At 37.7% G+C, this 22,736-nt stretch overlaps 1 protein-coding gene and 1 non-coding gene across 5 annotated transcripts in view; both read right to left on the bottom strand.

The window, feature by feature from the left end:
• RC3H2 (ring finger and CCCH-type domains 2) overlaps positions 1-22,736 on the bottom strand; it is a 31,355-nt gene that overhangs the window by 1,937 nt on the left and 6,682 nt on the right. Inside the window, exons 2-21 of one of the 4 annotated variants that reach the window (XM_009648831.2) lie at positions 20,445-20,741; positions 18,884-19,001; positions 18,206-18,439; positions 17,071-17,246; positions 15,586-15,786; positions 15,050-15,182; positions 14,692-14,810; positions 14,206-14,318; positions 13,272-13,580; positions 11,745-11,959; positions 10,324-10,751; positions 9,715-9,885; positions 8,431-8,586; positions 6,833-7,046; positions 6,591-6,675; positions 5,984-6,065; positions 5,448-5,582; positions 4,782-4,889; positions 3,083-3,231; positions 1-2,468 (exon numbers count right to left, since the gene is read on the bottom strand). The exon at positions 1-2,468 is cut by the window's left edge and continues 1,937 nt beyond it. In XM_009648831.2, the coding sequence (XP_009647126.1) occupies positions 2,270-2,468; positions 3,083-3,231; positions 4,782-4,889; positions 5,448-5,582; positions 5,984-6,065; positions 6,591-6,675; positions 6,833-7,046; positions 8,431-8,586; positions 9,715-9,885; positions 10,324-10,751; positions 11,745-11,959; positions 13,272-13,580; positions 14,206-14,318; positions 14,692-14,810; positions 15,050-15,182; positions 15,586-15,786; positions 17,071-17,246; positions 18,206-18,439; positions 18,884-19,001; positions 20,445-20,675 (3,576 nt within the window). In that variant the 5' untranslated portion in view covers positions 20,676-20,741 and the 3' untranslated portion in view covers positions 1-2,269. Of the gene's footprint in view, positions 2,469-3,082; positions 3,232-4,781; positions 4,890-5,447; positions 5,583-5,983; positions 6,066-6,590; positions 6,676-6,832; positions 7,047-8,430; positions 8,587-9,714; positions 9,886-10,323; positions 10,752-11,744; positions 11,960-13,271; positions 13,581-14,205; positions 14,319-14,691; positions 14,811-15,049; positions 15,183-15,585; positions 15,787-17,070; positions 17,247-18,205; positions 18,440-18,883; positions 19,002-20,444; positions 21,179-22,736 lie in introns of those variants that run through there. The other 3 variants (XM_035888578.1, XM_035888577.1, XM_035888580.1) reach the window with 3 other exon arrangements.
• On the bottom strand, positions 15,274-15,383 carry LOC118451662. The gene has a single exon (XR_004841180.1). It is a non-coding gene; the product is annotated as a small nucleolar RNA SNORD90 (small nucleolar RNA).

Below are 22,736 nucleotides of genomic sequence, written 5' to 3'. Positions count from 1 at the left end.
GAATTCTTAAACCTTTATATTTTCTCTATTTTTGTAACAAAATAGCAATTTAAAATTTAAAAATCTTTTAAAAAAATTACATCACCTTCAACATGGAAGATCTCACTGTTTAAATATCCGTGAAAGAGACATACTTGTTTGCATATCTGTTCTGGAATTACATTGTACAGCAAATAATAGTATCTCAGAAGCATTTCAAAAGTAATATAAATTCGTATTTACAGAATGGTCTTGGTATAAAATATACAACAATCATATTTACGTCTAACATTCTAAGTTAAAGTTAACATCAATAGGAAATAAGTTAAGGTGACAAAGGTGGTCTGGTTCTTGTATCCATTCACTTCAAGTTGCAAGTGAAATAAAGCATCAGTCTAATCCTAGCTATGAGGTGGTATAGCAACAGCCAAAGGAAACTAAGAAAAGACTACGTGACTGTTTTTCTACATACATTCCTTTACATTTGAGTATTAAATAGATGTGTAAGATCTTCCATACTGACACCAGAATATCAAAACTAACCCTTGGATTTTCAGGTATATTTACAACATAATTATTTCATGGACAGGTTCATTAGGAGAGATATCAAACACCAATATTTACTTCGTCTAATCAGTAACCCTCAGGGAAATGCCAACCCCCACCCCCCAGAAGCGTGCACAAAACAGTTATCAAAATCTTAACCTACCACATAGCTGTGATTTTGTAAAATAACAACTCAGACGACCAGTAACATGATCCTCTTTAAGCGTTTTGCTAGCAGGAAAAGCCCTTACATGCAGTACACCTGGTGAAAGATCAGCTTGGCTTAAAATATTCCAGTACAATTTTCAGAGTAAACAACTTCACAGAAGTTAATAAAAACATAAAAAAAAATGTAAAACTTGTCACAAAGAAAAGTAAGAGGACAAACAAGAAGATAGTAATCATCAGGAAGGAGAGTCCTGCTTTCTTTTCCAAAAAAACCAAAAAAAAAAAAGGATTTTTAAGCTTCTCAAAAAAAATATGCCCAGGGCTCTAGTTCATGTGTATTTATGAAAAGCAATTTTCAGTTGACAGGTCTAATATGATTCTCAGTCACATCTTAACAGGGCATAAATTCATACACTTTTCAGTACTCTCAAGGTCAGATAATGCTATATTATTGTATTTTCAAGGTCTTTGAAAATAAGTTGCCACTGAACAAGCAAAAATTAAACCTGAATACAAAATTATGATTAACAACATTTAACAAAAGGTAATACAACCACCTTAAATTCCCAATATTTAGTTTAAATTAAAAACAAAACAGTACAAAAACCAGCAATACCATCTTGTTAGTCAGTGCAAACACTACATACAGGGTTTTCAAAGGAAAGCCAAGAGCACCTGATACTTTTTGCCAAGTCATCTGGATTCTATAACCTCCAAGTTGAGAACTATTAATAAAAAAAGGAAAAAAAAAGAAAACACAAAATTGCTGTTACATAGTGCATAACCTCTCAAAATGGTTGAAAATTGTTTCACGTATAACTTGGGGAAATCAATACCTAGTACATTAGCTGGAGGACTTAGGCACTTGGTTTACTTCTGATAACTTTACCTGGACAAGTAGCCTGTGTATGTGTATCTACAGTACTAAAGCAGAAATTGAGCGGGGGGAAACGAAATAGAAAGCTGCAGCAAAGCACTGCACCACAGACCTGCAAATAACGTAGCAGTGCAAAGCTAATGGTGTGTTAACCCTGTAAAAGTCTCAAGTCCAAATCTCCACCCCTCAGTCTTCAAACAGGAAACAATACTCCATGCAAAGTTCCACAACTAAAGAAAAAGCAGCTGCAACAAGACACAAGTTCTTCTCTCATGAAACAAAATAGAGACAAATAAGTTAGTTCTTCCTTTCACTAGATGTATCATTGTAGGATCCTGCTAGTTTAAATAACTGAGTTGTTAGTTTTCTACAGAAGCCATTTTAAACAAGAATGGCTCAGATACCGCACCGGATTGCTACAAACTCATAAAAAGCTGCTTTAAGCTTAAGTAAAACAATGTCCAAATTCCATTCATTTGTGGAAAGTGAACGCCTTACCCTAGTAAAGTAAGTTTTTTTTTTTTCTTCAGAATGCTAATGCGAGAGGGGCTTGAAGTATCAAAGAGTCCACAGGAAATGCATGTCTCCAATATTATTTTTTTTAAAAAAAATATACATTATATAATATATATTATATATATAAAAAGCTAGTGTAAATGCTTCCATGGTGTGGTCACAAGCTGGAAAGATGAATGCCTTTCAGCTGTTAACCATCCTGCCATTTGCAACAGGCTTTAAAAAGTCATTTTTATCCTCAGACATAATGTGAGCAGTTTTCAAAATGAGGCTGCCAACACTGACTGATGTGCTGATGGGCAGGCAGCTTGCATTGCTAACAGATGTTGTGATCGGCTGACTGAAGCAAGAAGTTACGGGCAGGATTGTTTTCTGCTCCTCCCTGAGGAGAAAAATAAGTTACACAAATATTAAACAAGTACATGCACAAGTATCCGAAACTGAATTGTGTGCATTAAATAAATACCGACATAAACTCATTTTTTAGCAACAGGCTAAACATCTTACTATGGAACGGTACGCTCAAGATGTTAAATGCAGTCTGCCTCATTTTCAAAGGCTGCATTACACATTACAGGCTACAGAACATATAAACCTAAAATAGTGTATTTTAAAAACTACCTCTCTATGGAGATCTGTGCAAAGGGTACAACATTTAACCTCTTGAAGTTTTTCTTAATTTCTGTTAACTATAAAAATACTTTTGCATTTTTTGCTTACTGAGTGTGAAAGGTATTTTTAACAGCCATGACACGTTTCGGTATGTACAATTACAACAATGCATATGAACAATGGTACCATTCTGTGACTTTCATATTTGTGACCTAATTCTATTTCTTAACAGGCTCTTCTCACTTCACCATGCATACACAATGCAGATGTCTAATCCAAGTCTGAGTAGGTACGTAGTTCATCCTTAAACAACCATGCTTCAACTATCCTGATGCTGCTGTTTGTCTAACACTGCCAGACACTGCTGTTTTGTCTAACACTCACAGAATCACAAGGTCTTCACCTAAACTTTGTCTCTTCTGTTCCATAGATTCTTTCTGGTGCTGCTTTAGCGGATGCCCATTCTCTACAGTTGTTCCATTGAGCAGCTGATCATCTTGAGAACTAATACCTAGCTGTATATCCAGAATCTCCTACGGGAGAAAAGGAGAAATGTCCATCAATACTGTCATTACCACCTTGAAATTTTCCTTAGATGTTCCACCACATAAAGCTGACGGAAATGGGAATCTCATCATAAGACTCCTGGTTTTTATTTCATACTGTTGGAATGCCTAACCACAGTTTACTATAGGAAAAAAGAAAAAAACTAATTATTTGAAGATGGCAGTGAATGACAAGAGTAGTATAAACATCAGTCGCTAAAAATGGTTTATCAGATGAAACACAAAGGAGGCAATAAAGAGGATGAGAGCTGCTTCAATAATTGGAGGTAGAGGAAAGGCTAAAGGTCCTTCCATTCATGTAATGGCGATTTGCAACTCATGCTACAGTACTGCATCACGCACCACAGGCAGAGCAAATGAGCTGCAGACAGTATTGGAACTTATTATGGAATATGTTCCAAATAAGAACCTTAATTTCTTTTAAGTGCATGATGCTTTAAAAAAAAAAAAAAAAAAGGGACAACTGATCCTAATGCCTGGAACAAACATCAGAATCATAGAATCATAGAATGTTTTGGGTTGGAAGGGACCCCTAGAGGTCATCTAGTCCAACCCCCCTGCAGGAGCAGGGACACCTTGAACCACATCACGTTGCTCACAGCCCCGTCCAACCTGGCCTGGAATGTTCCCAGGGATGGGGCCTCCACCCCCTCTCTGGGCAACCTGTTCCAGTGTTTCACCACCCTCATTGTAAAGAATTTCTTCCTTATATCTAGTCTAAACCTACCCTGGTTTAGTTTGAAACCATTACCCCTTGTCTTGTCACAGCTGGCCCTACTACAAAGATTTTCCCCATCTTTCCCATAGGCCCCCTTTAGGTACTGAAAGGCCGTAATCAGGTCTCCCCGCAGCCTTCTCTTCTCCAGGCTGAACAACCCAACTCCCTCAGCCTGTCCTCATAGGAGAGGTGCTCCAGCCCTCAGATCATTTTTGTGGCCCTCCTCTGGCCCCGCTCCAACACTTCCATGTGTGAATGTTTTATGACTGCACAGCAAAGGAGGAAATAGCATAGAATAAACTGGGGCAGATGCACAGAACTACAAACAATTTAGTAGTAGTGAAAAGAAAGGAACGCTGAACTACAATAATTTAAATAACTTTACTGTGAGAATCAGGTGAACACAAAGTTTACATTAAATGGTCACATTTAAACGTAAACTTGAATGTAAAACATTCTTAGCTACAGTTTCAGCATTGGAGGTTAAGGGGAAAGGAATGGACTCCTCATCATTACTAATGCTATCAAATGATAAAGAGCAGAAAGCTGAAAGCTATGTCAAAGAACACAACCGTGAGCTGTTTTTACCTTCAGTAATATTAACCGCCAGGTATCTGAATGAAAAGTATGAGACCCCTAGTGTTAAAATAAGGCAAATGTTTGATGTCACTACAAAGACTAAAACCAAACGGCCTTGCTATCAACATAATCTACTAATTCACAAAGAAATTTTAAGTTTTTTTAATAACTAATGAAAGGACCCAGTGAACTCTTTAGACACACAGGTTTTTGTACTTACTTCTATTTGTTCACCTTGCCCATCAGGTTCATCTGTATCAAGGGCTGACAGCTCCAATTCGATGTCTCGATCTGGCTTTGTGTCTGCACAGTCTTCAGTATAATCAGTCTAAAAAAAGAATATGTTCTGTAAAATATATCAAGTTGGCTTTTCACCTGCTTCACACAACACTCAAGTATTAAAGTGAAAACAGAAGATGCATTTCTAGGACATGTTTCTACAATACAAAAGAGCTAGTGAGACACAAATAGAACTTTGGGCATAGACAACATAGGCTACAAAGCTAAATCTAATCACATTAAAGTACCGAAACAGAGATATAAAATGAATACTGAAGTAGAAATTTCTGTAGAGTCCATTAGCAGAGTGTTTAGATTTATAACATGTACAAGTAGAATGAAGAGTAATGACTGCATGAAAATGGATTGTCACATTCTTTCTATTTTGTAAATGGATGACTGGAGCAACAGCATAGCAGGTGCACCTACTTGATCTCAGGGAAGTAACTGGGTGTAACAACAACAGCGACTTAACTTGGACAGAATGTGTTATAAGTAATTGAGAATATTAAAACTAAGAGTCTTAACTCTTAATTAAAATGCATGCACTTATGTATATGCAAAAAACCTCAAAGATTTGTTTCATCCCAATTACCCCTTTCTTTACCTCACCATTCCTCAAATCAATTTCCTTGCTTAAAAGATTTAAGGTGAGACGACTGCCTTCATCTAAAGAATTCCACTTCTGTTGCATGGCTAGTGCATTCGCCTCTCTCTGAAGTAATAATGAGTTACTTTTGGCCTATAGAAAGAAACATATCAGTTACCAACAACTACACTTAAACTGTCAAATGGCAAAATAAACCAGCCTACAAAAAGAACAGTTCTCTTGCTAAATGGATAACTATGTGTTCCTTTAATGCACAGCATTTATTTTGTTCTGCATTTGCTGACATGTATCAGGCCTACCACCACTTTCTCCCAAAGATGGCCTTACTGATGCCCATGGAACAGTGTGTATTACAAGTCCTTATGCATTGTGGTGCTAAGCGTTGTGGTGCTAGAGTCTAGTTAATCCTTATTGATAATTTTGTCAACAGTACTATTTTCTGTAGGCTACACTAAGAAAATTCATTTAAAGTCACTTTACTAAATCACTTTTTTTAAATTAAAGAAACCACATGGTATAATATCTGATCTTACCTGCTGTAATTCAATACTCAATAGATCTCCAGTGCTGGAATGCTTTCTGTGACCAGACAAATCTGTAACTATGAACCTGTCCCTTTAGGAGAAAGAAGGCAAAACTAGGAATTAAAAACAAGTTCTCTGAATCAAAGACCCCATAAACTTCATTAGTCTATCATATTAGATTTTTGGACAGAAACTATGTGACTAAGATAATGTGCTCTTCATCTTCATTGGGGCTCACAATACCCCAAGGCATTATATAAAGCAAACATCCTTATTTTACATATGGGTAAGATGTGGCAAGAAAACGTGAGAGAAACTACTCATGATCGCAGATTTTGACATGACAGCTTGGCTGACTCCGATTCTTTGATTAGGTCTCTCAAGGGATACATTGCTAGTAATTGGGTATTATTAGCTGCATTAAGTATTAAAGACTACACAAGTTTTAACCTAGTTTTTCCAAGGCTTTATGCTGGATAGGAAAAAATCTGTTACTTCAAATTAAGAAAGTCTATTAATAGTTCCAGATTTGTTTTCCCCCCACATTCAGGATTCTGAAGCACAGCAAGCTAAAGAAAACGCTTTTAACACAACTCAGAAAAAAAAAAGTCCATACCGTTCCGCATAACGTGCTGATGAAGTAGAATCTGAGCCATAGGCACTCCATCTTGAGTCAACAGCACTGACATATGGGACATAATCTGTAACAAATTAAGATACCATCCATTACCTTCTCTGTTCTCAGAGTGGGATACACAGGTATTTTAGCTCTTTGCGTCTTCATGGCTGTAGTAAGCATGAACAGGATGAAATGCTCATGATGTATGCTGTACTGTCACACGAAGCCTGTACTTATACCTGATACACTGATGGGCTTAGTAGCACTTCCTTGGGAAGCAGTGGCCTGAATAGGATCTGTCGTGTGATAACCCGTGCGGGATGACCTGGAGATTGCGCCCCACTTGGAGATGATCGGTCCATCGCTAAATGGGATTATAGGATCTTCTTCCTTTGCCCTTCTCTGAGTTTCAAATAAATGCACTCTCCTTTTAACATCCCCGCTGTCCAAATCCTACATATTTAAGAGATAGAAGATACATGGACTCATTTGATGTTATTCAGATTCTTCAGCTGGCCCATAACTTTCTGATTATTGCTGCTGAATACAATGCTGAAAGTCTGTCCAGCTAGAGCGCCAAGAAGGGCCTCAGTGATTAACTATTGCCCTTTAATGGCAAAGTGACCACGAGAAAGCTATTGCCAGTGCTAGAAGAAATAATTTTGCTTTTCCAAGCTTGTGTTTCCAGGCAGAAAAAGTTCCAGTATGCTTTAAGGTCCTTCAGTACCCTTTCCTATACTTGAAGGAGGCGGTATCAAAGAAGGCTTGGCATGAGATGTGGTTACACTTTTTTCATAGACCATCAAGGTAACCTGCTACACTATATAGCAGAAAGTCTCCAAAAACCATGGGCTCTCACCCCTCCAAACGTAAGCTGTATTCCATGATTCATGCTACATGGTTTTTGTTCCCTGAAGTCTTTCAATTAGCTTTTTTTTCTCTCATGAAAATTGGGTGATAAAACATACGTTGTATTTTATTTTCACAGATTTGTTGGCATTAAACTGTTTATTAGAGGAGAACATGCCTTCCAACCAAGTAAGAGGTGTAGTCTAGGAAAACAGTTCATACAGATTCTCTGTGGGTACAAAGCAGCCAAGATTAAGTTCATGCTGATTATCCTGGGTCCACAGCATTTCAACTTTTCTGTATATGTTGCTCTTGGGATTAACTTCAAAGTAAAGATTTTCTGAAACAATGGCAATGTAACAAATCTTGGAATCCTGAAAAGACCAGTGATTCATTCATACAGGATGAACTATTGCACTTAACGCCAAACAGGAAACGTGTTTCTGCAATGGAAACACCTGCTCTGAACTGGCCACAGCGACCCTGTATTCGCCAGCCAAGCCTGCCATTGCAACGTATTATGAGACTATTTTAGATGTCTCAGAAATTGTAAGGATATATGTGCATGCACATACATTTATAAAGAATTCTGAAGAGAAACAAACAAAATTAGTAAGTCAAAAATTTTTATCCCGCTCCAATAATCATAGAACACATTTAAAATTAATGAAGTCTTATCAGTTAACAGACCACCTACTCAAAATATTTTGGCTACAAGTTTGATTTACAGAGATCTGTTATTAAAATAGTTCTTTGGGACATCTGAGAATTTTTTTCATGGCACTACATTCTGTCACTGAAGTAAATGCATTGTTATGTACAAAACTGGGAAGAGATATTCCAGACAACTTCAAATGGGCAGAACTACTGTAAAGTATTAAGAATTGAAGCTATCACCTTTAAAAAAAAAAAAAAAAAAAAGGCTTGTTTAACTAAACAGAAGACACTTCAGCAGGTACTAATGAGATAACATGCAGAAAACCCCTACCATTAACACGGCATTTGAATTGGCAATCACATCCTTGGGCTCTGAGTCAATAGCATTTATACAAGAGCCAATAGTGCCACAAGACCACGGTGAATAGTGAGAGAGATGGTCTTCCTCAAATTTAGTTCCACTCAAGTCACTGACACTCTCTGAGAACTACAGAAAAGGGAATAAATAAGCAGTGAATAATAAAAACAGGGAATTCAGTATTAAAATAAGACATTTACTGCTATTTAATTAAATTATCTCAAAAGTCAATCAAGGAGTTCTAGCCGTATTCAAGACTTGACTCAGGGACAACACAACCCATTCAGGCAAATTTTAAACCAGTATAGCTGACAGCTGTCAAAGAAGGGCAAGCTTCGCCACTACAAATAACTGCCTTATTTGTCTGCCAAGATGAGAGACTGAAATCAGTGTCACTTTGTTAGTGGCAGCTTTCTTCAGGCAAATAGCTATAGTAATTAAACTGAGAGGAAGCCATGCATTTTCCTTTAATGTATAAGCCAGTGGCAGATAGAAGTACGAGTCAGAACCCTCCAACCTGGATGAAAAGGACTAAATCCTGATCTACCTTGAATGCACCCATAAGAGACTTCAAGTACCTTACAAGACCTTTTCTGAATAATCACAGTCTAACACCTCAAATATCATCAATGGAGCTGTCAAACCACAGCAAAGAGTGCTTGGCACAGTGGTTCTCAAACTAGTTTCTTGAATGCATTCAGTTTACACATATAGAAAATAAGTATCACAAGGTTTTAGGTTTTTTTTTTTCTTCAAAACCACACTGTTTCTATTTGTTGAGTTTCCATTCCTGTTTACAGAACTTATCACATAAGTACAGAGTGTTCTACCAATGCCTTTTGCCACTTCTAAGGGATATGTATTCCTGGGGACTTGACAAGCATTTGCAGCTTGATTCAGCCTACTCATCATGTCACAATGCCATTTGGAGCATAAAAGGGAAGGTCCTTCTTAATGGAAAACAACTGTTGTTCCCTCTACAAAACCCTGGAAGTTCACAAAGCTAGTTCAATAAAATTACGTTTCCTTTAGTGAGGGTAAACTGAATCACCTCACTTCTTGACCTTTCTTCCGCAGTCATGTTTAGCATCACCTTAATATCAGATTGAATGCATTCATTGTTAGATATTGCTTTCTTTTTGCTAGAAGATTAGTTTTATAAACAATAGATGGCAGGTAGAAAATCTTTACTAGAAATATTAAATGGCATCTTACAGAAACAGGAAGGGAAAATAAAGAAGTTCTTTGGCTTCCCACCTCTGTGCTGAAATCTACACTGAAGAGAGGAGAAGGTGGTGTTGGAGATGGTGTTGCCATAGGAAGGGTTGACGATACCAGAGGAGTTTTCTGTGTGTGGTACTGCGCCCATTGCTCTGGCTTCCGTCTTATTTGCTCATCATAACCAGTCTTCAAATGACCACAAGGCTCCTAGCAATAATAAATATAGGACTGTATATCCTATCATACTCTAACCAGAAGGTAAATACTTGCAGGGGACACACTTGGACCCCCAAATTCCCTTGGGTCTGTAACCTTCCACCAATATTCCTAGAAGAATTTCACAAGGATTTAGGGGAGAACCTGGCTCATGTATAGTAACTCAAGTCTTAAATGTGTAATTAATTCAAGCAACATGCATGGGAATTAAAGAGGCAGAGGGGCTCTGGTCTTAATCCAGGTTAGAGTGGTCTATTTTACAAGCCCATTTTATTAAGGTTAAAAACAAAACAAGAACTTTGCCCAGGTCACGTGTTGATCACTGTAACCCAAAATAAGCAGAAGAGGTCTATGCTAATTATTTACTAACTTTTCAGTAATGACCTTTAGAACCAAGACTACTTCCCTCCCTTTCTGGCTCTCACTTACCCTTGGTAAAGGCACAGTCCTCTGCTCGTTTGGAGGTTGACAAGCCACAGAGTAATACCCATCTAAAGAGTTGTATCTCTCACGTAATGATGTCTGATAGACAGATGAGTGCATCACATCCATGGGAGGTAAAGAATTGCTCCTAATAATATCATCTCGTGGGTACATCTGTGGGCGCCAGATGCGCCTGCTGTCATAAACTGGAGCATACATTCCAGAAGGGACAGGAGGAACTGGTCCATACGGCTGCGGAGGAGGAGGTTGGTAAGGAGAATTCAGTCGATCTCGAGGGGGAAATGTACTGTAATGATCGGCATATGGCACGGAAGCAGGTGGGAGGGAGGATTCTGGAACGTTATTGGACCTCACAAAGCGAGGAACACAGGGAGCCACACCAGCTGGTACTGTTGGAGGTGGTGGATAATATCCTTAAAAATTGGAAAAAGGCATATTTAATGTAACCACAAATGACCCAGAATTTTACACCTTCTAAAACTGTAAATAGTGTTGATAATTACCTTTAGAGAATGAAGAGTTACGCTTTACAAACCTGCTACTGACCCTATCATATTTCTGTGGAACATAACTTCACATATGACAACCACATTTGCAGATGTAGTGATGACCCTTTACCACCTTGACCCAGTTTGGAAAATGGAGTTTCTCTGCCATTGCTCCCAAGTACTATGGTATAACTATGTAACTGAAAAGACAGCATCTTAAGCACTTTATATAGGAAGTTAAAATAGTTCTCTCTAAAATAAAAAGCTATATTGCTACAAAACAAAATAATGCCAAAGATCCATAAATAATCATTTCACACTTTGCTTCTTTTTTCTTTGGAGAGGATTGTCTGAACACCTCTACCTTTTGTTTTGAGAGCTTGTGAATGACCTGATGCTATAACACCTAGTTGTCTACTCAAATATAAACATGCACACTGCAACCTAAAAAGATGACTGAAACCTTTCAAAAAAACATTTGAGCAAGCACTACTTATACGTCAGTAGTACTGCTTCACAATAGAAGCATGCTATGCCTCTGCGTTTGAATCCTGTCTATGGATACCCTCATGGATAGGGCATGAGGTGAGCAAGCCTAAATAAATGCAATTAAATGCTAACAAAGGAAAAAGTAGATGGAAGACCTTGAGGTTCAAGTTCTTCTGGATGCTGAGGTACAAGTTGCGTAACATACAGAACACAAAGACAAGAACCACCAACACTGGGAGCAAACTACAGTTCCCTCCCATACTCAGCAACAGACCAGATTAGAATTCCATTAAATCAAGATTCAGCTGGTATTTAAAAAAAAAATAAAAAAAAAATCAACAAAACTAAGGTAAAAGTTATTTCTCAGCATTCAGGCTTATCTAGAGAGAAGTTCAGAGCTATTTTTAATTCAGGGCTCATCTCACTCACCTGTCTGCGGGTACGGTGGAACTTCATATGACAGCTGAGTCCTGGGATCTTGGAAATATTGAACATTTTCAGAATGTGGAGGGTAGACAGGTACTCTAGGAACAAACGGGCTGGATTTTGGAGGCACAGAATTAACTTCTGTTCCAATATTAGGAGGACCAGCTGAGGTAGCTGCTGCCTGGCTTACAGGAGTCTTGGGTGGAGAACCAATTTTACTGAAAAGGATTACCAAGAAATCATTAAGCAGATCTTTACTTATTTCAGTTAGTCATCTCTTCATGTACACTCCCACGTAATGTGGAAATTTGGGCCATGTAATTTCCTCTAGAATTTTATTTTTCATACCCCAAATTGATACGATTATTACATCTGTCTTGGTTTCAGCTGGCATAGAGTTAATTTTCTTCCTAGCAGCTGGCATAGCGCTGTGGTTTGGGTTTAGGATGAGAAGAATGTTGGTAATGCCCTGATGGTTCAGTTGGTGCTGAGCAGGGCTTACACCAAGGTAAGGACTTTTCAGCTTCCCCTGCTCTGCCAGGGGCACAGCCAGGGCAGCTGACCCCAGCTGGCCCAAGGGCTATTCCAGACCATATGAAGTCATGCCCAGTATAGAAACTGGGGAGAGCTGCCCAGGAGGCAGTGACTGCTGCTTGGGGATGAGCTGCGCATCAGTCGCTGGGTGGTGAGCAGTTGCATCACTTGTTTTTTTTTTTCCCCCAGGTTTTGTTTCTATCTCTTGCCATTTCCCTTTTCATTACAATTTATTATTATTATTTTATTTCCATTATTAAACCGTTCTTTCAAACCATGAGTTTTCTCACTTTTGCTCTTCTGATTCTCTCCTCCATCCCACCAGGGCGGGGGAAGGTGAGCAAGCAGCTGTGTGGGGCTTAGTTGCCAGCTGTGGCTAAACCACAACATCTCAGACTTTCTCCTAAGAGAACTCAAAAGCATATATCAATGTTTTGGTATGTACCCAGAAACTTACATACCACTTGTAAGTGTACCCTGGTAAATACAAAGGCTTTGAAAAGTTGTTTAGAGGCTGAGTACTTCTTGGAGAAGTATCTAAAATTTTTTTTGAGGGAAAACGCCCAAACGAGAAGCTTTCAAAGATTATTAAGGGACTACCTACTAGCTGCACCTTCTTGGCTTCAGGAAATGTCAAATTTTGAGTGCAAGTTTTTTTGTTTTATTTTTATGTTAATAACCCAATAGTAAGTAAATACCAGGCTGAGAACAACAGAATAAAAATTAAAGGGAGAGATTTACTGTTTTATCTATATTGCATGGGAATATTCAACAGCTAAAACAAGTGACACTGGCTCTGACAACTTGAATCCACAAACTTTGTATAATATCTGTACTGCAGTGCAAGATCCTACACAACTCTGTAGCCAGCGAGTACCAGCAACAACTGCAATGCAGGACCACAACTCAGTATCTATTGTTTGCCATCCACAAACTCCATGATTATCTAAAAGCAAAATGTTGTGCTTCGTTACCTTTATGCAAAAAGTTACCTACTTTTCAGGTAGTGATTCTGTAGGGGATCCAGAAACATTCTGGCCATTGGCTCCAGTCTTCCCTCCCTTCTTGGTGTTCTCCAAAGCTCTCAAGGAAGTGTCTGCACAGCGAGGGATCAACTGGGGAACACCACTTTCTAGATTAGCTATTCCATTAGTACTTGGCACCATCTTCCCTGTTGCTTCAGGGCTTCCTATGACAGAAATTACGTTTCCTGTTGTGGTTGAGACGGTGCTATTTACGCCAACTTTATTTAGAAGGGGGAATGTTCTCACTGTTGCACTGATTTTTTTGTTCCTCAAGCGGTATCTATAAACAAATACATGTACAAACACACGAAAGACAGATGATTTAAAAAGTGCTTATTGTGCAGTTTAATGTATTTGTAAAACTAGCAAAAGGAAGCAGTTGAGGCGAACATGCTATCCAAAAATTACAGGACTTTAAACTGGTGCTTATCTTCAGCAATCTGTAAACAGAATATCAATGTCTTCCTTGTAACCAAAGATCATCTCTGTCCCCTTAGAAGATTGATTTCTATAGTTCTTTCAAAATGGATTTGGGTGAAAACTGCGTATGTTACATACTATTTAAATAACTCACTTTATTCCTTAATCAATCAAAATGTAATTAACATTCTCTCTCCTGTAGGTGATATAACCAATCCCTGACAGACGCTAAGCCTAGACTCAGTTTCAGGAAAGAAAATTTTACTTCATATGGGCTAAAATAAAAAATAAACTTGGAGTTAATTTACAGTTGCTTTGCTGTACCTTCAATTTCATGTAAGGACTTGTCACTTCATGAGATGCACAAATCCTTCTGAATGAATGAAAGTACAGAAGAAAGCATTTTCAAAATTCTAGGGAGATTGCTTGGATTTAAATTGGGGGGAAAAAAAAAAGAAAAAAAAAGAAAAGTCTCCCACACTCACTTTTCAAGCTCTTCCTGAGAATGAGCAAACGTACAGTTTGTTCCTCTTGGACATCCCCCTTGCTGTCGAAGGTCTCGGCACATACTTGTTTTATATTTGCTATTTGGTTGTGGCTTTAAAAAAACCAAACACACACAAGACATTCCACTTACAATTTAATACATGTTTACATAAAAATAGGCTGAAAATACACAAACACATCCATAATATGCTTTTACATTCTGCATCTTTTATCAGAAAAGTAAGGAAATATTCTTGTTGATGGTCTAAGTACTTATGCCACTGTACAGATCTCACTACAGCAAGCCCTGCTGCATTCCATATTCAGAAATGTTAAGTTCTCAAAACCTGAATGCAGTAAGTAACAATAATCAGTTATTCCACATAAAAGGCCATAAATATTTCAAATCAATAGTAATTTCTCAAAGTTGCATCTTTCAGTAAATGTACATTAAGACATATAATGCAACAATCGAATGTAATTACCTGTGGAGTTTCATGGCCTTTTCTACTGTAATTCTGAATGAAATCCACCAGCCCATGTACCACAGTCTTTACAGCGACCATTGCATTTTCCAGCTGCTCCCATGTTGGAGATGCTGCATCTAAAATTATTAAAAACAACAGGCTTGTCATTCTGTCAATAATTCCAGTAGTGTCATAAGAGGCACTTCTAGCACTTCAAAACACCAACCACTACGACAGAGCTCAGAGAGCCCCGAAGAAGATTTTATGACGTACTATGTTAATTAATGGGAATCGGAATAGAGGTTATCATCTAGCAAAGTAAACTATTAGGATAAGAAAAATATCAAGAAAAATTTTAAAAGCTTGATTTGCATACCTGGATTTGGATCTATGTTTGCCAGCAGCTCTAAATGAGGCCTCAGCCTGTTTAAGTTTGCAGGATCCCCCGTGCGCTGCAAGACAATTGTCAATTCTTGTACACTCTTTGCAAAAGATTCTGGAGATTGGAGCTGAAAACAAAGCGAGCATTAGTGTGCTGCATCTTACAACTGTGAACTACTAATCTTAAAAAGACTTTCATTAAACTGTTTCCTAAATGCAATACATAGTGTCTTCAGATGGCATATAGAGAGTATCAGTGGAGAGAAATTTAATTTCTCAGCTCAGAATCTGCCCTATGAAGCTTCATCATAAGACACAAAAAGGGAATTAAGACTTAAACTACTGGAAAACAAAATGTCTTCATATGAAGAATACACTACAGTGGGGACAAAACCTTCATTCTAGTATTAACAAATATTTGGTATGACTAAAGACAAAAAGTTAATTCAAGAGGTTCTTGGATTTTTATTATAACAGCCAATAGTCAAATCTAATCCTACAAAGATACTAAAAATCATCCCTTTGACGAACCTTGTCAATAATGGATTGCATGTGTGATTTATGTGCCAAGTCACCATAAAGAAGGGAAGACCATTGTTCTGGTGATATTCGAAGTCCTGCTTCCATGGCAATGTGAACAATTTGGGCATCATGTTCTCTCCGCAAAGCCTCATAACTGCGAAACTCTTCTTTAAGTTGCATCAGAGAAGAATCTTCATCCCTTTTAGTGACCTAATAAACAGTAAGAGTTAAATACTCCTCCTTTAACAAAAAAAAAAAATCTCCAAGTCCATCAGAAAAAACACACACAGCACAAATCACAACAGTATTGCTTTTGTATATTTAGCATATACTGAATTTTCTTCCATGCATCCATCCTTTTAGCTAGCAGTGCCCCAGCAGAACAGCCAGCTCTTCAAGTTTTTACAGGATCACAAGTGCAAAACTATACCAGCACCACTATTTCCAACTAGGAAAGTAATCAATTCGCAGAAGATACAGTTAAGATAGTAGTTCTACTAGCAGTTTTTGCTACCCAATATTAAAGAATGACTTAAAGAAACAGGCAAGTGTCTAGAAGTGACATAAATAATACGAAGGGAAAAAAGAGAAGATACTGATATTTAAAAAACAGAATATTTAACTGAGAGCCCACTATAAGTGTTAAGTAAAACTCTTAGGTTACCCAAGACATTCATCACAAAAGGCAGCAACAGGTCTCACTATTTTAATGTTTACTGATGTGATAATCATGTTTTTAACTGCAATTCAAAAAGAAAAGAGACCCACGGAATTAACTTTTCACTATTCTCGAGATATAGAATGGGAATATTCATTTTAAACAATCCAGCCCTATATATATAAAAATAAAGGGGGTCTTCAATGCAAGGCAGCTAGATACAGACAAAAGAAAAAGAGGAGAGAGAAAAATGTGTTGGAACACAACGCTGGAGCTCAGGCTGGTAGCACTCTCCATGTATGGTGTCCCCCTCTCATGCCTGGTGTTGGAGCTAGGGAAGTTCCCAGGACAACAGTATTCCAAAAGTTTTCTTTGGAATGCTGGGACCGGATTCTAATCTTTGAGGGCACCCAGGCCAGTCTGGCACGTCTGGCCATGGCCTACTCTTACAAATCTAAATGATGTCAAAAGTGATTATATTAAAACATTTCACTTCTTCCTGATGCAGGCTAGGAGTGCCTACAGAGTCAGGTTTCACGTCTCTTTCAGAGGAGTTAACTTCCAGATGATGGGCAGCAGTTAATAATGAGGGCAGTCATTTCGGAATCTATTCTGTCCAATTCCACATGTGACCATTTGTTCCTTTTGCAGGGAATTTTAAATACCGAACAACTACTTCATGGAAGTTCTAGATAAAAATCTTACAGTCTATATTATTCAAATGTGTAGAAACTGAATTTATGTAACATTTTAAAGGTGAAAGATACTAATCCCAGGTCAGGTTCTCTGGGGCTGCACTAGTTCACAGTAACAAACTTCAAATGTTGGTATTTTACCTTAAAGCACGATGCTCTATACAGTAGCTGCACAACATGACCAATGCTCGTTTTAGAGGCCTGAGGAAATCTTGGTTCTAGCCTTTGTACAACAAAAAGTACCAAAACTTTTCTCGAGAGTGCAGAGCCATCTTCCAGTGCCAGTAATACAAGTTTCAGTGCCTCCTCTTGCATAGCTTTAACACACAAAAATAAAAGATAGGAAGTGAAATACATTGCCAGAAAACAGCAAGGCTATCATATTAACACCATAAGTAAGAGCATCCGAATCATCTTGAACATAATTCCTTATTACTTTTCATTTCACTAATCATAAGAAAAATCTTTGTAAATGTTTAGAAATTTGCTAGTTTAGAAATAATATTTAGAAGCACTCTAAGCACAACAACTTAAAGAGCTAAGACTAGTTTTCAGTAATAAACACATCAGTAGTGCAGTTTTAATACTTTTGTCCATTGTGCAGTCTTGTAAGCCCTTGTCGTTTTGGACATCTCATCAATGCTACACAATTAAACTGTATAAAATAAATATGGGAACAGTACAACAATGCTATCATCAGTTATTGGAATCAAGAGAGGACTGCCTCCAGTTTAAACACAATTTCCTTTTCATTTCTGTGCTTGCTTTAGCAACATTCTTACTAACTCATAACTAAGAATTTGTTGTTTATATCAAAGATATAAACAGGATCATCATAAATTTTAAATTAAAAGCATGCTGCAACTAAAGATAGGCTGATTGTATTTACAGCTGACGTATGAACAAGAGAGCATTTGCAGTATCCAGTTCTAATCAGAGGCAGCAGTACAACCAGCCTTCGTTAGTTACGCTGCATTACAAACTCTGCAGAAAGCATGCTTATTTACTCTTCTTTGCCAGGATTTTTTAAATACTTCCTCCAATTTCAAAGAACAGTTACTAAGGGGATAAAAACACCAAACCCCAAAACTTTAAACCAGCAGATTTTACTAACTTGTAGCCTTTTTTTTTTTTTTTCTTCTTTCTCCCTGGCAAAAAGTTGAAAACCAGAAGTAATTACATCTTTAACTGAACAAAAGAAATTTCCAAAGAATGTTTTTTGTGTTAAGAAAAGGTACAGCTAAATAGACTGTTGCAGATTCTGCAGGTACTTTACCTGGTCCTAGAAACTGGCATCCTCGTGCCCTGACAGCAGCCCAAAGATTGGCAGAAAGCTGCTGAGGATTTTGGTGCTGCAAGATCAGTTCTGTAACAGTTCTCTCTCCCAGTGATCGAGCTGCCCTCATAGCTCTAACCCGACCCTCTTCCTCCACCAGCTGACAATTCACCAGCGTCACAAGCTTCCTTTGCATTGGACGGCTCAGTGCACTCTGATTCAAGCTTGCCACACCTTCAACGAAAGCAAGAAAAAGCAAACTATTGCTTCTAATCTGATAAAATTATCTGCATAAAACAAACAAAAAAAAAGTCTAATAGTATGTGTCTTTCTCTAGGACTTGGATACTAGTCACAGGTATCCTCCCTTCTCTTTGGCAAATCTGTATAATTCATTATCAAAAATAATTTAAATTAAAGTCTTAAATTGACATCAAACCCATTGTTTGAGAAACGTTCAGCTTTAGTACAAAGTTAGCCCCAGGGAAGTAATATTAAAGAGTATTTCATAAACTTAAAAAATCAAGTGTCACAGGTGCAAATAAGCTTTTAAAGACATAAGGGAAAATTTATTACAAAAATTAAAGGATTATCCCATTGATGCCTAAAATCAGTGCTGAAAACACAATGCTGTTAAAAGTAAGCTACATCAAAATTCCGCTGTTCAGTAGAGACTCACCTTTTCCTCCACTTAATGGCTTTAAGTAGAGCGCCAAATCCTCAACACATTTCTTTGCTACTTCATAATGTTTGTTCTCTCCTACATTACTCAGTTTTACTGTCTGATGATCAGGTACCTAAGAAAATGCAAGGGGGAGGAGGAGGAGAAGGATTACATACACCTGGCTGGCCTACCTGATATGCTTATGATGGCACCAACATCACTACTATTAATTACATAACACTGCAGATGTACACTGCTTTTTGAGAAGCAAAAGACAGGGCCCACCCAAGGTATGTAGAAAGCAATCAGGAGTAACAAAAAGGACTCAAGATGAGGATCAGGGTGATGAAAGATTATTTTTGCTAATACTCAACACATTAAGAACAAAGGTAGGACAGAAAACAATGGTCGAGGTCTAATGAGAAGGTACTTAAAAGACAAATGAAGAACACAAGATTTGAGAGGATGATCAGTGTACAAGATCAGCATGGTTTACTACAGAGACACAAGGGAAGTTAAGACAAAATTAACTGGCAAGAAAATATGAAAAAAATGAAATGCAAAGTTAAAAAAATAATTTAAGCATAATTTGGGCATGCTGAAATCTTCAAAGAGAAGAGCTAGCAAACTTGACTTGGTGGAAAAAAACCTCAAGGTAGAGTAACAAGGTCAGACAGTGAAAATAGAAGGAGTATTAGTCATAATACATTCAATTGTTTGAAAGACATTTCAAGAAGTTAGGAGACCAGGAAAATGAATGTTTTAAGATCAAGGCAGTGATCTGACACAAACTTAGAAATAAAAAAAAAGAAAAATGAAAGGACCATGTGAACTTGAGAAACAAAACCACTTTGACATTGTGTTATTACCAGTAACTGTGTCAAGGCATGTGATAAGACATTAAAAAGCAAAGTAAAAAGCATCTTCTTACTGCATCACCCAAGTGTTAGAGCAAGAGTAATACGAAAAAGCACATGAATCAGCATAAGGTGAACAGACTTATTTAGTCTCCATAAAGCGCAGCACTGATTATATAATCGCTGTTTTGCCACCGCTACAAGACAGCACGGGGAGCGTTCCTGGCCTGATTAGCCAGTGTCTGAAAAGGCAACTGAAAAGCCATCATCATGTGTGGTTTAAAAAAAAAAAACACACACACACACACTTCTGAAACTTGGTTAAACAGCTACCTACTTTGGAACATGTGACATGTAGAAGCAAGATTTCTTGCAAGAGTATGACAAACAAGTGTAGTCTGCAGGTTCACTTTTCTAATGAAAATTGTGACAGATAATTGGCTATTTCCTAACAGGTATTTTTCTCCAGTCACAGTTCAAGAGCCTTTTAAAACCAAAATTCAGCTTACAACTAGAACATGTTTTAATTTTATGAGGATGGTCCTGAAAACAGCGTAGCTGCTTTTAGAGCATGTATGGACTTCTAAATATCTTACCATTCTAAATGTCTTACCATTTTTTGGACTAAAATGAGGGAAAAAGATCAGCACACATATTGCAACTGGCATGTAAATGGTAATAACATGAAGTGGCAAAACAAAGAGCTGCTTAAATCATACCTGGGCTCCAACTAACTGGAGGAGTGCAAAGTTTACAGGAAGCACATCGATGTCTGTATTGATGGCAGTCTGGTCGAAAGGACATGCCTTGCGATGAAGCTTGTTCAGGCAGGTCTTACAGACAGTGTGAGAGCAACCTAAGCTGATGGGTTTGTGCACATTCTCATCAAACTCGTTGTAGCAGATTGGGCAGGACAGAAATTCTGTCCACTGAGCTGCCTGCACAGGCATTGTGGAAGCTGGACACTTGTTTAGCAGGCTAGCAGACCATTATTTCACTGTACTATGTTTTGGCAGCTGTAAGTGAATAACAGAGTATTTAAAACATGCTTTCTGCTAATTTAGAATGATTTTTAATTAAAACACCCCACCATTTCAATATTTTACAGAATAAAACCAAATCCTTATGTTGAAGTACTCAAAAACCCCAACTTTGTGAGTTTGTACCAGAAAAGGCTCACAAACTGAATTATTGCAGACTACCATAAGTTGAAGTCAAACCTATCCACAATAAATGGCATTAAAGTTCTTCTCACAGGATTAAATACACCTTTAGCATAGGAAGACATTTATTGGCACAGAAAGTGTAAAGGCATGAATCATAGTAACCATCTCTTATACCATCTCATCTAACCTCAAATTTTCAAAACCCTGAAAGCACTCCCTGGTTCTAGAATGGGCTTGGGGTAGGGAGAAGACACAGATATATTCCCCTCACCCCCCACCCCCCAGGGAGGGAGTTAAAATATTACTTCCATTTGAAGTGAAGTAGAACAATGCCTTCCTTCTGCAGATCTTAATCAGACACCAAACTAAACATAGCTTTGGTTTTTGGTTTTTTTTTTTTTTTTTAAAGACACTTTTTCTGTAAAAGACAAATCAATTAACAAAATTTAAGAACCATAAGAAAACACTAGAAAAATGTGAGGTTTTAGTTTTATGATTCTCTTGTGTTTCTTCCCCCTTTTCTCCCAAGAATGCACCGGAGCACTCAAGGGCAGAGATGGCTATATTCAATTTTGCTTTTCACATCTCTACCTTACACCACAATGCAACTCTACTTCCGTGCACACACAGTGAGAAAATCTCTGTTGTGTTGAAAATCCAGGTATTTAGGACAGAACTTATGATAAAGCAAGCAATAACTTCAGTTGGCTTGCTACTAAGCCTTTTCTCTTGAAACATCTCACTCCGTGCAGCAGTACCATGCACATCGCTTACAAAAATTTATTCCAAAGCAAATACGGATTTATAGAAATTGTTCTGAAAGACATCCCATCTCATGTAACTTATGTTCTTGAAAAAGATAACAGGCCAAAAAAGTTCATCGAAACCGTTTACGTTCAAACTTTCCTTGTGAAGATTTAAATCCACAGCTTCACCTAAGAGCCAGAGCCCCACCCTTTGCTGCAATGTGCAATGATGTTGACTTTCTATGCAACCTAGAGACCAGTTCGTTCACTTCAAGGCTATGAACAAGCTTCTCCTAGCAGCTTGTTAGAAATGCAAATACACAAATGTTTTAATTACATGTTTAACATTCTATTTTTTTCTTCAATGATGGAAAAAAGGTGATTGAGGAAGCTGAGATCTCCCCTCCATGTTTGAATTCAGTAACTCTTTACTGCAATTCTGTTGTTGGCTGTGCTACAGTTTAATTAATGCTAAAGTATCGGACCATTGAAATAATTACTAGAACACCAAATAGACTCTATCTGTGGATGTATTTTATGTTAATTATGACCATCTGTTTAGAAATCCTATTTAGTACTATGAACATTCAGTGCCCTTTAAGTAACAGGATATTTGTACAAGATGTCCTTATCTCAGTGAGCTTTTCAATATTATGCAGTGATTTTTTCCCCCAAATGAATTCCCATAGTAAGTGTAAAATACAAACTGAAAGTTGAACCTGGCCCTTCAAAACCAAACTGCTGAGGTAACACTTTTAACATAAGCCAGAATATTCACATGCATCGGTCAAAACAGATTCTCATCCAACTTCTAGGAAAGCACAATCAAAGCTCTTACAGGGCTGAAAAAAATCACAGTCCTCTTTAATCTGCTATTGCTACATACGTCTTTTAACCAAGGAAATCCAAAAGCAAAACCAAACTATGAGCCAACGTGCCTAGAAAGATTTTTAATTCCTCTATAAAGAATCCTTCCATTTCCTTTAGCACATCTACTCCAGCTTCCCTACTGAAACAGCAGGAAGACAGATGCACAGAACTGTAGTGTAAAGCCTTGCAGCAAATACTTTCCTTAAAGCTTTTTGCCAGCATTACCAGG

This window comes from Egretta garzetta, unplaced genomic scaffold, assembly GCF_000687185.1.
Source record: "Egretta garzetta isolate BGI_Z169 unplaced genomic scaffold, ASM68718v1 scaffold211, whole genome shotgun sequence".
Lineage (NCBI taxonomy): Eukaryota > Metazoa > Chordata > Aves > Pelecaniformes > Ardeidae > Egretta > Egretta garzetta.
This window is presented reverse-complemented; position numbering and strand designations above follow the sequence as displayed.